Here is a 14820-nt window from a genome sequence, read left to right as displayed (position 1 = left end):
TTTTAGAAATGAATCACTTTATTAGACGACAGGTAGACATAACACATAAGAGGCAAAACTGAGGGCTTCAGAGAAACAATTATAATTACAGTGGTTTTTAAGGGGGTGGGGAAGAAGCACTTTTGCTGCAAGATGGATCTGGAAAGGTTTCATCTGCATACAGTCAAGGCCACATCACAAGCCGATCTTCTGCGTTAAAGAGATGCTTTTGCTGCATTCTGGGCTTCCAGCTCCTGCCTGGCCTTTTCCCTCAACTCTCTCTCCCTTTCAGTCAGCAGCGTCCGCTCCTGCTCCCACTCCTTCAGCTTCTCCTTGTGTTTTGCAATGTCTTCCACTTCAAATGCTGGCTGCTTCTCCTCCACAAGCTGGGTGGTCAGTGTCAACAAGCTTGCAGATTCCACCTTGCCAAGCGACTGCAGCTTAGAATTCAGCTCCTGTCATAGCAGGGGTGAGGGGGGAAGAAAAGAAAGGAAAAGAAAGAAAGAAAGAAAACCGCTAATCAACCAGTCGCAATACATCAACAATCCACATGCCTGGCCTGAGTAATCTTTTCCCCCTTCCTCTTTCCCCAGAACTGGAATGTGAAATTCTACAAGTCGGCACCGTGCAGCTGACTTGCGTTTTGTCCTGGAAAAACGTGCCAGCCGCAATAAAGGAGCACTTCTTCATTCCTTCTCTCCGTCCCCAAAAGAAAAAGAGGAAAAAATGATGGGGTGATGGAACAAGCAAAGGGCAGCAATAATTTATAGACTAGATTTTTATGATTTAGCAATAACAAAGTAGAAACAAAAAAAAGAATCAATCTTTAATTCTGCTAAGTGCTGGGATAGGTGAACTTGCATGATGACTGAGAAACATCATTAATAAAGACTCGTTATGCTAACAAATGATGAATGGCCAGCCGGCAATCTAAACATCCTATGGCTCCCCCCTGCCCCCCCCCATTGCTGATCCAAGGACTCGCCCTGAGTCGCTTTGGCTAACCTTCCGCTCAGCAGATGGGAATCATTTAAATAGGCTTGTCCTAATGGCATACTAAATAGATCCCATGAGCCCCTGTGCAACTGCCCAGCATACATTCCTCTATGGCCCCCTTTTTAATGACTCATGCGATTTCATGCTCAGCTCGCTGGATGCAGCCCCTTTACTTTGCTCTGATTCTGCTTGTGTGGGTGCACCAGGGTGGGCTGCATGTGGGGGTACTCCATTGCAGGCAGGCAGGATTCGGCCAGGCAGCTGGGCAGTATATCACAGCAGAGTTCCACTTCTATCTGTGGTGTAGTGCTTCTCATGACACGCCCCGATGCATCGTAAAAAAATATTAATTCACTTAAGTGCTTTGAGATGGGGGGCCATTTGTGGTTATGGAAGTTTTACTGGACAGCTTGATGTTCCCCAGACAAAAGGCAAATTAATTGCCCTAATGGAGAAGCCTCCAGGAAAATGAATGGGAAGAGAGCAGCCCTAGCTAGGAAGGATGCAATAGGACAGCCGGAAGCTTCTAAACAGCCCTGCTTTAAACAACAACAACAAAAATCCTTGGTAACTCACCAGGAATAATATTATCCTCGGATGTGCCTTTGTACCAAAACTAGAAGATACCCATAATTTAGAGAGAAACAGGTTAGCTAGGACTGATTATTAATGAGGTGAAATAAGATGCACAGTGAGCAGGGCTCATTTATTTATTTGTTATCCCTTAGGAATTCAGGATGGCATCAATCAGGGCTGCAGAATCTGTAGCTCTCCAGATGCTGAACTCACAACTCTCATCAACTCATGCCAGCATGGCTGTTACTGCAGAGTGAATGTTTTGGATATTTATATATATATAGCTGACAGATGAAGAATTGGAAGTTCTCCTTTTTTCTCCCTTTCCTCTTTTACCTTCCTCTCTTTTTCTTCTTTCTTTCCCTTTTTTGGCTTGTGTTTTTGTTTAGATAAGTTTATCTTTGGTATTATAAAAAGATACTGAGCCTTTGATATTAACTTTCGTATATCATTTCCCCCCAAGCTTTAATAAAATCTATTTCTGGGGGGCAGGAGGCAGCATAGCCAAATGTCAAGGGCCAATGGAAGCTGAAGACCCAGAGTGCTAGAAAATTGCTCAGTCTTCCCCCATTTCCATTTTATCCTCTTTAGGCTGAGAGATAGAGACTGAGAAAAGGTTAATCAGTAAACAACATGGCAAAGTAGAGACTTGAACCTGGTCTCCCCAGTTCTAGCCTGAGGAAGGAATTCAAGGTAGCACTATGGCAATCCCTCTGTTAGTGTGTGCTTTTCAGCTTGGCAGATCAAACAACCCCCTTCTCCGCCACGTGGCATGCTGGCCTGGGGAGTTTCCCCTCCTGAGTCAGGAAAGGGGGAGGGAGCCTCATTGCAATAGTAGAGGTCCTTGTGTGGGCATCTGCTAACGAGACTAGTTAACTGAATCCTATCCTGCTATCCCACCCTTGTGAGATTCATGTGCAACACAGAAGAGGAAAACCTGTCAAACCACAGGGCAGTTCTACTAAGGAGAGTATCGCTAGACTGCAATTCCTGCTGTCAACAAGAGTTACCACACAGGCTGTTTCAAAGACCTCCTGGGCTTCTCCACTCCCCCCATTCTTAGTTAGTGTAGCCTATAATTTCCATAAGCCATGCAATTTCCATCTCCATGTTTACTCACAACCACCCTCCAGCATGGGGCCTGGACGCAGTAGAGAGCTAAAGCTTTGTAGCCGCTGTAATGCAGAACTGTCTGTTATGCAATCACTGCTTGGGCCTCCTAACCAAGGAAACATCATCGGGCAGCTCCCACGGGGAGAGAGCAATTTTGTCATGTTCTGGACCATTGACCTTCACAAACTATTTGCTGAAGCAACAGACTATGTATGAATTCAGTCGAGCAAAACCCGAAGATAAACAAATGCACAGAGTTGGCCGGACTCACAAGAGAACTGGAGTGTTTCAGAGCAGTATCACTGGAATATGGGAAATCCAGTTCGTATGCTGGCAGGTTCTATAGAAATGATACATAATGGCAACTGAAACAAGTTTTAGGTGGGCTGGCTGGAAGCCCCTGTGTATAACTCTGCCATAGGACTTTATATGTGTTGTTTATGCATTCTAATACAGTGACACCAGATGGCACTGTGGAGTTCTGTTTCTGCCAACCCGATTTCTCATACAAGGTCTGTAACATCTTTAACCGAAATGCTTCTTTGATGTGTCTTGATCGAGCTACATTCTGCCTTGCTTTGTATGACTCGATAATTTTTTTAAAAAGCAAGCAAAACAGAAGAGTTTCTAGGACTTTTGATTAAAAACACTTAGAAAAGTGAAAGCAGGTGCGGTTCTGAAGCATCAGGAATGCTGTTGTGTACTTCTGTTATCCACACCCTAAGCAATCTGCTATAACAAACTTCCAGGAAACTTTGAGGACAAAATCACCGAGATCCAGAAGCAGCAGGATGCCATAGTTAAGAGCATGTACAATGGAGGTGTGTCTACAGCACACAAGTTCCCCTTTGACCCCTGTCCATCTAGGTTTCTTTTAAACTTGCTGAAGGGGATTGACTGGGTGGGTTCAGGGGACAATTAAGATGCTTGAACTCAGGATGAAAGGGAGAAGAGGAAGGCACAGTTGGCAAACCCTCACTGTGATCAACTCCCACCCGGAAACCTGTGTCCCCACTGTGGAAGGACGTGTGGGTTCAGAATTGGCCTCCACAGTCACTTATGGACTCACTGTTAAAACTGTGTTTATGGAAGACAATCTTACTCGGCTACAAGTGATCGCCAAAGAAGAATGCTTCATTGGAGGAGGGGAAGGTACCATCTGCCTTGAAGGAAGTGGTAAATAAGGTAGGAAGAATGGTGGCGGCAATAGGTCTAAGCCGTAAAACGCATGGGATATTGCCATAGGTGAGACAGGAATTTACTCCAAGCCAATAGGTGGACTGCTTCTGAGATAGGCTGTGCTGATTCACTGAAATGGCAAGGGGAGCTGTTGGGGACTGCAATGGAATTGGCCAGTGCAGCTACAATTTTATTTAAAATAAAATTTAAAAACAACATAGTGGTCCATCTGAGGATGAGAGGCCAGCAGGGGATGATCACTTCCAACTCTTTTCTGGCTGCAGGGCTGAGGCTGCATAAACCAACCGCCAGATTTATTTTCTTCGAAGTAATTTCCATTAGTCCTCCCCCACTCTGTAATCTTCTTGAGCCTTTCACTCTCCTGACATAAAAGCACTTGGACATCTCAGTGGCCAATAGCAGGGGACTATACCCTTGCACAAATAATATAATGTAAATTTAGAAGAAGAAGAAAGAAGAAGAACTGTATTTAGTTTAGTGGAAATTATATCCTGTTTAGAAAAGTGACCCTGTTCGGAAATGAACTGAGCCATCACGCTGGGCATCTTGCTGAACAAACATACCATTAAACCTTGCTCAACTGCTATCTGAGTCTCATTTTTTAAATTGTGCTATTTCTGCTGCTATTCCTTGGGCTTTGTGGGCAGAGTGTGAGAGACATGGCTTTGAGCAATCTTCCCAGACAGAGAGCTAGACCATTCTGCCATGCGGGGGCCTGGAGGGCCATGTCTGGAGGAGAGCGGATCCGTGCAGAAGACCCAGAGCCCAAATACCAGTAGCAAAATAGATGAAAAAGTTATGCAACTATATAAAGCATTAACAAAATGCATTTTAACTTTATAAATATTAAACATTAAGTTTAGTCTATAGCCTGACAGTTATCCTTATGCCTTGCACTCCTTAGCATAGAAATAATGCAAGGCAGCTTCTTACTGGGTCATTGGGAAGAATGTGGCCTCCACATTTTTCATTAATCTCAACAAGTAAGAGGAACAGAAACTTATTTTTACCTTTAACGAAAGCTGAAATTTCAGGGAAGGGGCATGGAATGATCCTGCAAACCCTCCTCCTGACCTCTCAGCTTCAAGTGTTTCCGGCCTGGTAGAAGCTGTTCATAGACTAATTAGAGGTGGATCATAAAAATCAGCTGCGTACTGAGTCACTGGAAGCTACAATTCCTTCCAAGCATGCATGTTATCAAACCTACTGCTTGCTTGTCTTGTGACAGAGGCATGGGGTGGGTGGACTATCACATTTCTGTAGGCTGGCAATGCATTTGCAAAGCTGAAAAAAGTATTACTTGGGCAAAACGGTGCAGAACTCAAAAGACACAAAATATGAAGCTAACTATATAGCTTTAATCCAGGGACAGGAAACATGTGGCCCCTCCAGATGCTGTGGGACTCCAACTCCCATCAGTCCTAGCCAGCATGGACAATGGCAAGGGGTAATGAATATAATATAGCTCAAAACCTAAGAGGACCACACAATCCCTGTTCTCACGTTTTGCCACTGGGGGAAAAGCTTCCTTATCATCTACTGTCGGCCTATACTAACCAGTCCACCAGGTCTCTTACAGGCTCACTAATAAAAAGCTTTTCTTTTTACCTCCTCTACGATGTAATCAGAGAACTTTCTTGCAAGCGTCCCTCCCTGGTTCATTTCCGAAAGAAACGAAGCCTACATTCCTATGCACACCCAATAAAAAGGCTTAACATCTGTATAATACATTCCAGTCTTCAAGCTCTCTTTACATGCACTGTAGCTGTAATCTGTAGTCTGTAGTACTACTATATCTAGCTGTAATCCTCACATCATCTCTGTAAGGGTTGCAGATGGAGGGAGCATGGAACTGAGGCTGAGAGAAAACAAATTTCCCCTAGTGAGTTCATGGCAGGGACAAGATTTGAACTGGGAGAAATTTCCTGATTCTTAGCTCAGTCTCTATGTGGCAAGTCCTATGGAAATCTGTGGGGTTTACTTTCGAGGAAACATATGCCGGATTGAGCTGCACATTTCATTCAGCAAACCTGCCAAGACACAAACATCTCACCAAGGAACAGATCCTTAGAACAACACTGTAGGTATAAATCTGTAGAATACTCTCTGTGCCATTTCTATAAAAGGGTGCTTTCCCCAGTGACAGGGCGATAAATCATGCAAAAACCACAATGAGGGAGAGGGAGTGCAGGAAAAGGCTGGGCCTCAAAATGAAACAAAAACCCCAGGCAAACCATCTCATTTACTCGTTTAGTGGACCTTCTTAGAACTAAACACAGGACCAAAATTGCGACCACTTTCTTACAGTCATTAGCAGGCTGCGTAAGGGGGAAAGACCTATTAAACCTGCATTGACCCAAAGAGGGGAATGCATCTAAACTGTGCCCTTAGATGCCAGAGATAGTGCAAGACCAAGCAACTCTTCAGGAGTGACACTCCATTTTAGTTAGCAGGAGTTTGGCTTACCAAGTCTGATGTATGAAATGCAAAAATAACATCCCTGCAGCCAGGCAGCAGACAAGGGACACCTTTTAGAAAGGCAATTCCCAGTTTGAAGCAGTAGGAAGATAGCTCAGTTGGTAGAACATGAGACTCTTAATTTCTGGGTCGGGGGTTCGAGCCCCACGTTGGGCGAAAGATTCCTGCATGGCGGGGGGTGGACTAGATGACCCTGGTGGTCCCTTCCAACTTGGCAGTTCTATAACTCTATGAATTCAATGTCAGCATCCAAAAGCCCCAACAGCATTCCTGGTGGGACACCAATGGAGCCTTGGTGTCACAGAATAAAGAATAAGGAAGGTGTACTCTTTTCCTTTTTGCTACAGACAATAACACTAATTAAAACCAGTTGGGAAGAGGGGAAGCTGAGACGCTGCATACCCCAAATCGGTTCAAGTACTCAGGCAGTTGTGACATCTCTGCTTCTTCCGACTGCACTTGCTTCGGTGTTTCTTCTGAGTCCTTGGTGTCCTCTGGGGAAACTTCTGTCACAGGGATGGTCTGCAAAGTGGCTGCCAGAACATCAATCTTTGCAACAGAAATGAGAAAAAGATAATCAGTGCTGTTTAGAAAAACTGAAGGGCATCATTGTTGCCTAAATTACAGGGATGGTCAATATACTGCTCCTGTGGGCCTTTTTATGCAGCTTCTGGATTCTTGTTAAAATTCCTGAGAATACCACCTATTAGTTTAAAAAAGGAGGGGCATTTCTAACCTTTATGGATCGAATTTGATCACGCAAGAGCAACAATGCTAGAGGGTCATAAACAGAAGGCCAAGCAGACAATACTATAATTCACTGTTTTTCAAATTCAAGACTTTCCTGTCTTATTAAGGCTGCACATTTTTTTTCTCCAGGTCCTACTGAAGAAAAATTGCTCAGGGTCTCTGAGACGGTCTACTGTAGACGGAATGCATAAACTTTAAAACCATAAAGGCACAAACAAAAAAAACATAATTTGATAGCGTCAGCAGTGAATTATTTTACCATTGCTATGAAATGGAACCCTGGGAAATTAAAGGCGAGTCTTGTTTTTCTTTTGAAGTGCCTGCACGGTGGCCAAAGTTAGTGAGAGAAGCTCTTTGATTAAGCCCAGCCGTTCTGGAATTACTATTGATTTTATGATTGGCTCTGGACAGGTCACATAGGCTCTTACTGATATTCCACAATTATTACATGTATATTGGAAGAGATTATTGTACACTTATATAAAGTCAGCTAGTTTCTCAATTCCTGTTTTGCTGAAATGCATCATGAGCTCATTGTGTTCCATTTGATTTTCAGTGGATTCATCTATCGGCTCCCTCTCTTTGATAATGGACAGGAGAGAAAGGTAGGCCTGGGTGGGATGGGGTGAGCCGACTCTGCAATGGAAGCCACCTGGGGGGCAGGGCAAAAGCTGTATTTTGGACAAGGCAGAAATGTAGAAGAATGGGAAGCTTGCAAGGCACTAGTAGCTCCTGTTCCCTTTGTGTCAATCCCACATCCAAGGTCACTCAATGAGGCCATGTGAGGAGTATGATGGATGTGGTTCTCCAGGACTCTCCTGGGCCATGCCAAGTCCATACTCGTCTCCAGCCCTTCTGCACACCCTTCAGTGGTTTCACTTGGCTGGAATGTGCCCTTGGTCTGCGACAATGCCTTTTGCTTGACTGGGTTTGTGTGTGTACATGGCTGGCATGTTTCCTACTGCACAAAGATAATAATAATAATAATAATAATAATAATAATAATAATAATAATAATAATAAATTTTATTTATATCCCGCCCTCCCCAGCCAAAGCCGGGCTCAGGGCAGCTAACAACAATCAAATAATCAAACAGTATTTTGCATGCCAGTCTCTGCCCACTCTTGCCTCTGGCTTTGATCATCACTGGCATGCAGGATGCCCAAAAAGCAACGCGGCCCTGACTGAAAGAGGTTCCCCACCCATGCATGCCAACAGGAGAAATGATTATTTCATACAACTCTAGAGAAGTTGGAAGGGGAAATCTTTCTCTATTAACTTTACTCTCCCTGCTGAAATACGAGAGGCCCCATCAGCATGGGCATTCCACGGGCTCCTAAAGACAAACTTGTTTAGACAAGCATTCCCCTGATGCCCTGATTTGAACGTCCTGCTTTATTTGCTGTTTTAACTCTTTCAGCAGGGTTGTTTTACTGTACATTTCAACTATGGCTGTTTATTTTAATGCTTTGATTGAATTGTTTTATGGCTGTGTTTATATGTTTTGTATTTTTTATTTATTTGTAAACAGCTTAGCAACAGTATAAATAAATAATCTATACTGTATTTTGACTTGAGTCCAGAATATCCCATTTATTCTCCCCACTACATGAGGAGCAGAGGGTGAAAGGGAAAACTCTGCCAGGCACCCTCCAAGTCAGAAGCAGAAGCAAGAAGCTGAAAAGCAAAAAGTTGCCCTTTCTAGGTATGCCTCTCTCGTCTTTTGGAAAGGATGTTCCTCCTCAAGGTGAAGAAAAATGCCACTGAATGCAATCAGTTCAACAGAAATTTGAGCTACACAAAACATCAGGGCAAACAGCAGTAGCCACTACGCTGCTGGTCTCCTTTGAAAACCCTTCGGCTCTCTTCTCAAAAATGCACAAGGCCCTGCTTTGTAAAACAACAGTTCTCCACTTACAGCTTCCTTGCAGAGCTTTGTATCATCAGGAAGCAACGTCACTTTCTCCATCACTTGCAAGGCTCTGTTCAGGTACCCGGGGGTCCACATGAGCGGCATTTTGTGGTACACAGCTCGTAGCCCCTTGTGCAGCTCCACTTTTCCTGTTATTATTAAAACAGACACTGTGAGTGTTACTGCATTATTTAAAGTAGAAAGCACCGTTAAAATTGGAAGCATCTTTCCTGTACTCAAAGTAGACGAGATGCTAAACACATCACTGTGAATCATGTCAGTGTCTTTACTTGGACAGCAAATCCAGGGCGCCTTGGTTTTCACTGGGGCTACAGCATGTTGGAAGAGAAAACTTAGTTATTTTCTCCCCTGCTGGGGTCCTGATGAAAATCTCTACTTGTTTGCTATTAACATAGCACCAAGGGAAGAGTTTTGTCAGGACAATGGTGTGGGAGGAAAGAGTTAAACCTCTGCTTCCATTCCCACCTCAGTTTGGCCTCAAATAGTCATTGTTTGTACCTGGAAAATGAGTAGAAGTCAGTCAAAAAAGCAACAATGGGGTCTTCCTGTCTCTTTCTTGCCACATTATTCCTCCCAAACATACAACAAAACCCCCTCGTGAGGGTCAGGTAGATCTCAAGAACTACCTCCCATGGAGGAGGAGTGGGAATCCTTAGTCTCCTTCTCTGCTTGATCATATCTGTAAGTTTCCTGAACTTGGAAAGAGCCAAACAATGTTCAAAATATTCACACTATTTTGTGTACAGTGAGAGGAGTTGGAGGATAGTGTTAGACTTAACTTGCACATGACATATTAGTGTCCTTTATTACCTAGAGACAATATTTGGTTTCCTTGATTATTGTATACTCATAGCACCAAGAGCTGCAACACATATTACTGTTTTCCCAAGCGCAGGAAGTTACACAGATATCTTCAGGCACATATCTGTTTTTCTATTTTGAAAGACCTTTTCTGCGTATGAAAATTGTAACACTTCAAGTAATCCTAAACTATGTGTGGATTAAAACCTGAGCAATGGCTAACCTAAAATTATTTATTAGCAGGATCCACCCCTTGCTGTTGTCTTTCTGGTGAAACCCAATCATTGATGTTAAACATTTCAGATGTGGCCTTGCTTCTCTTACTGGAGTTTCTATCACCTTTAACTGTCTACGTTAATCACAAAGGTACATCTAACAATGAAAACCACTGTGACACACCTTCATCTCTCTTCCCCAAACAGGGAAGCCACAGAGAAGCACAGGAACGTGTGTGCAAACAAACGCTCATTGGGCGATGGCTAAATATAAACTGCTAAGGTGCTCCAGGCCAGTCTATGCCCACAGACATCTTTCACTCTTTGCAGAGGTCTAGTCCATTAGAGCTGGCAAGACTGCAGAATATGTGACATAGCAGAAAATAGTTTTTGATCTTCTGAATCTCAATGTCAGCAGGGTCACTAGCACACAACAGTAAAATGATGTGCTAAGTGCAAGGCCTTCCCATATTATTTGGGCTATATTTAAATATACTAGCACACATACATACATACATATGTCTGCAGTAACCAAAGAGAGGAGGAATGCATTATCTGTCAATAGCTCAAGCGAAAAGCAAACCAACAGTTCTGCCAATTTGCGGCAGTTTTCATCTTGGTTCCTACTGCATCTGCAGTTTTGTCTTAAAGTCGGGTAAAATCAGAATCAGCGCCCTCCTCCTGACCTGTCACAGGCATTATTATCATTGTTAACAAGCTGTGAAACTTAGAGAGAGAGCAACTATCCAACTTTTTTTTTTTTTTTTTTTACTAAAACTGTATTGCACCTAAGGGTAAACATGCCATTAACAGCTAGGAATGGAGAAGGGCAAAGCTTTCATGGACTTTTAACCTTGTATGAAATAAAATCATAATACAACGTAGGAAGGGTGTTGAAACAGGGGACTTCAGACACTGTGGCCTCAAAATTAATCCCACCTCCTTAAAGGTGTGGAATTTCAGTGGGTTTATGGAATCATGTGGAGAGACAGGATGAAGAGTTGCTCTTGAGTTGACACCCTTCCCTTTCCTTCCAGGTCAATATATATAGCTTCTTATATCTGCTATTGGTATTCTGGTGATTAGGAGAATATGGAAAACAATTCTTTATTTTAGGCATAGAAAAAGTTTTTAGAGGTGTGAATTCAAAATGCACCACAACCTGAAAAATCTGGTCCCATTCTAAGCTGGGTCCTGCCTCCTTCAAGCTTGGCCCAACTCAAAATAAACGCCACACCAACCCTCTGCTGGTGCTCTGCTCTTCCACCCTTCTGAAGGAATAAAGGGTCTTAGTCTGATACAGAAGAAACCTCACAAGGACTCATCTTAGATGCAAATGATGCCTAGAGCTTCATCTACTGCTAGGGATCATGGTGCTTGTAGTTTGAAAACTGCAAAAGGAAGGACTTCTTCACAGCACAACTGGAAGTCACAATATGTAGCAATAGCCACCAACTTTGATGTCTCTTAAAGGGGATTTGACAAATTAATAGAGGATACAGCTGTCAAGGACTACTATTTTTTATTGATGTTGTATATCGTCCTACACCCGTTGATCTCAGGGCAGTTCACAGCATAAAATCACAATACAGTGGTACCTCGGGTTACATATGCTTCAGATTACATACACTTCAGGTTACAGACTCCGCTAACCCAGAAATAGTACCTCGAGTTAAGAACTTTGCTTCAGGATGAGAACAGAAATTGTGCTCCGGCGGCACGGTGGCAGCAGGAGGCCCCATTAGCTAAAGTGGTGCTTTAGGTTAAGAACAGTTTCAGGTTAAGAACAGACCTCCGAAACAAATTAAGTACTTAACCCGAGGTACCACTGTATAAAAAACAGAAAATACATAATAGAAACAAAAACAGACAACCCAACTAGTCCTAGTTAAGGACTCAAGTACTTAAACTTTGCAGGGGTCAGCAAACTTTTTCAGCAGGAGGCCGGTTCACTGTCCCTCAGACCTTGTGGGGAGGCCGGACTATATTTTGAAAAAAATAATGAACGAATTCCTATGCCCCACAAATAACTCAGAGATGCATTTTAAATAAAAGCACACATTCTACTCATGTAAAAACAGGCTAATTCCTGGACCGCCGTGGGGCGGATTTAGAAGGCGATTGGGCTAGATCCGGCCCCCGGGCCTTAGTTTGACTACCCATGACTTAAAGGATAATTACACAAACACCCACTCACCCACACTCCATACTAGGTGGCCTTGCTCATGGTTCCCTCAATGGACATGGTTTATGGGGCTGCTCATATGGCAGGGCCTTCTCGGTAGTGGTGCCCGCCCTGTGGAATGCCCTCCTATCAGATGTCAAGGAAATAAGCAGCTATCCTATTTTTAAAAGACATCTGAAGGCAGCCCTGTTCAGGGAAGTTTTTAATATTTAATGCTGTACTGTTTTTAACTCTCGATTGGGAGCTGCCCAGAGTGGCTGGGGAAACTCAGCCAGATGGGTGGGGTATAAATAATAAATTGTTGTTGTTCAAAGTAACAACTTAAAACACATTTATTTCATCTGGCCTCTGGACAAAATCAGAATTACTCTGCCATATCACTGTCTGTTAATACTATATCCGATGTTTTATTTTACTGTTATGTTTACTTGTGCATTTTTAGGATGACTGTTTTTAGCAACCTCTGAGCTGAGCATGAGGAATAAATAAGCGACCTTTGGTATCAGAGGCATCAGTATATCTATGAATATCAGTTTATGGGGAGCACCAGAAAGGGGAGTGATGCTCAGATCCTGCTTGTGGGCTTTCCATGGCATCTTTTTGGCTACTGTGGGAGGCAAGATGCTGGACTAGTCTTTCCTTATGTTCTTACTAACTGCATACCCAGTAGAAAATGGCACCCTGTACATCACTCGCAGTAGCCTTGTAGGCCCTGTTTTGCGTTGAAATGAGCCATCCATCACTTTACTCTTTTTCCAAGGTAGGTATTCCTGCCTGCTCCCCAGCTTGGGGATAATGGGTGGAAGTAGAGAGAGAGAGAACTTGGCAGGAAGCAGGGTTCATACATACAAAGCTCAGTTGGCAGAGCATAAGACCCTTAATCTCAGTGCCTGAGTTCAAGCAACACGTTGGGCAGAAGATTCCCACATTCCAGGGGGTTGGACTAGAGAGTCCCCATCGTGGTCCCTTCCGACTCTACAATTCTATGATTCAACCAACTGGGATTTTCATGCATTCAGCAGGAATTTAAAGCAACAACAACAACATCCAGTTATTTTTGAACCTCACACATCTATGATTTATTTGGACTGCATGCCAAAACACAAAACTTGATTTAGTTCTAATTTTGCAACCCGTCAAAGGCTATACAGTGGTACCTCGTGTTACATACGCTTCAGGTTACAGACTAACCGAGAAATAGTACTTCGGGTTAAGAACTTTGCTTCAGGATGAGAACAGAAATCGTGCTCTGGCGGCGCAGTGGCAGCGGGAGGCCCCATTAGCTAAAGTGGTGTTTCAAGTTAAGAACAGTTTCAGGTTAAGAACGGACCTCCAGAACGAATTAAGTTCTTAGCCTGAGGTACCACTGTATTAGCATTTAAATCAAAGAATCTCACTAATCCAGCTACTTTTAATCAACCAATATAGCAGCACGGTAAAGTGATTGAAATGAAACACTATATAACTTACCGAGAAGTGCTAAGCCATACAGCTGGGAACTGAATCCCACCGTGTTGGTCTGCTTCAGGCCTGCCAAGAAGAGGGACGCTCCGAGATTCCTCTCTTCCTCCCACTGAAAATAGCAAACATTGCTGTTACATTTGCTGTCACATTTGGTGCTTGGTTTTCACCACCATGCAAAATATATTCTCTGATACAAGCTGGTCCAAGTTGACTCTTCTGTAATGGAAGCTGCTAGTCAGATGAATGGAGCACGTATCCCTTCATGAATCATAGAATCATAGAATCATAGAGTTGGAAGAGACCACAAGGGCCATCGAGTCCAACCCCCTGCCAAGCAGGAAACACCATCAGAGCACTCCTGACATATGGTTGTCAAGCCTCTGCTTAAAGACCTCCAAAGTAGGAGACTCCACCACACTCCTTGGCAGCAAATTCCACTGTCGAACAGCTCTTACTGTCAGGAAGTTCTTCCTAATGTTTAGGTGGAATCTTCTTTCTTGTAGTTTGGATCCATTGCTCTGTGTCCGCTTCTCTGGAGCAGCAGAAAACAACCTTTCTCCCTCCTCTATGTGACATCCTTTTATATATTTGAACATGGCTATCATATCACCCCTTAACCTCCTCTTCTCCAGGCTAAACATGCCCAGCTCCCTTAGCCGTTCCTCATAAGGCATCGTTTCCAGGCCTTTGACCATTTTGGTTGCCCTCCTCTGGACACGTTCCAGTTTGTCAGTGTCCTTCTTGAATTGTGGTGCCCAGAACTGGACACAGTACTCCAGGTGAGGTCTGACCAGAGCAGAATACAGTGGCACTATTACTTCCCTTGATCTAGATGCTATACTCCTATTGATGCAGCCCAGAATTGCATTGGCTTTTTTAGCTGCCGCGTCACACTGTTGGCTCATGTCAAGTTTATGGTCAACCAAGACTCCTAGATCCTTTTCACATGTACTGCTCTCAAGCCAGGTGTCACCCATCTTGTATTTGTGCCTCTCATTATTTTTTTTGCCCAAGTGCAATACTTTACATTTCTCCCTGTTAAAATTCATCTTGTTTGTTTTTGCCCAGTTCTCTAATCTGTCAAGGTCGTTTTGAAGTGTGATCCTGTCCTCTAGGGTGTTAGCCACCC

General features: G+C 43.5%; 1 protein-coding gene across 1 annotated transcript in view; it reads right to left on the bottom strand.

The window, feature by feature from the left end:
* Positions 1–14820, bottom strand: part of MRPS27 (mitochondrial ribosomal protein S27) — a 64889-nt gene continuing 50069 nt past the window's right edge. Inside the window, exons 8-11 of the mRNA XM_082192001.1 lie at positions 13698–13800; positions 9012–9154; positions 6745–6891; positions 1–434 (exon numbers count right to left, since the gene is read on the bottom strand). Coding sequence (XP_082048127.1) covers positions 195–434; positions 6745–6891; positions 9012–9154; positions 13698–13800 — 633 coding nt within the window. The 3' untranslated portion in view covers positions 1–194. The remainder of the gene's footprint in view (positions 435–6744; positions 6892–9011; positions 9155–13697; positions 13801–14820) is intronic.

This window comes from Podarcis vaucheri (assembly GCF_965113315.1).
Source record: "Podarcis vaucheri genome assembly, chromosome: 11".
NCBI lineage: Eukaryota > Metazoa > Chordata > Lepidosauria > Squamata > Lacertidae > Podarcis > Podarcis vaucheri.
This window is presented reverse-complemented; position numbering and strand designations above follow the sequence as displayed.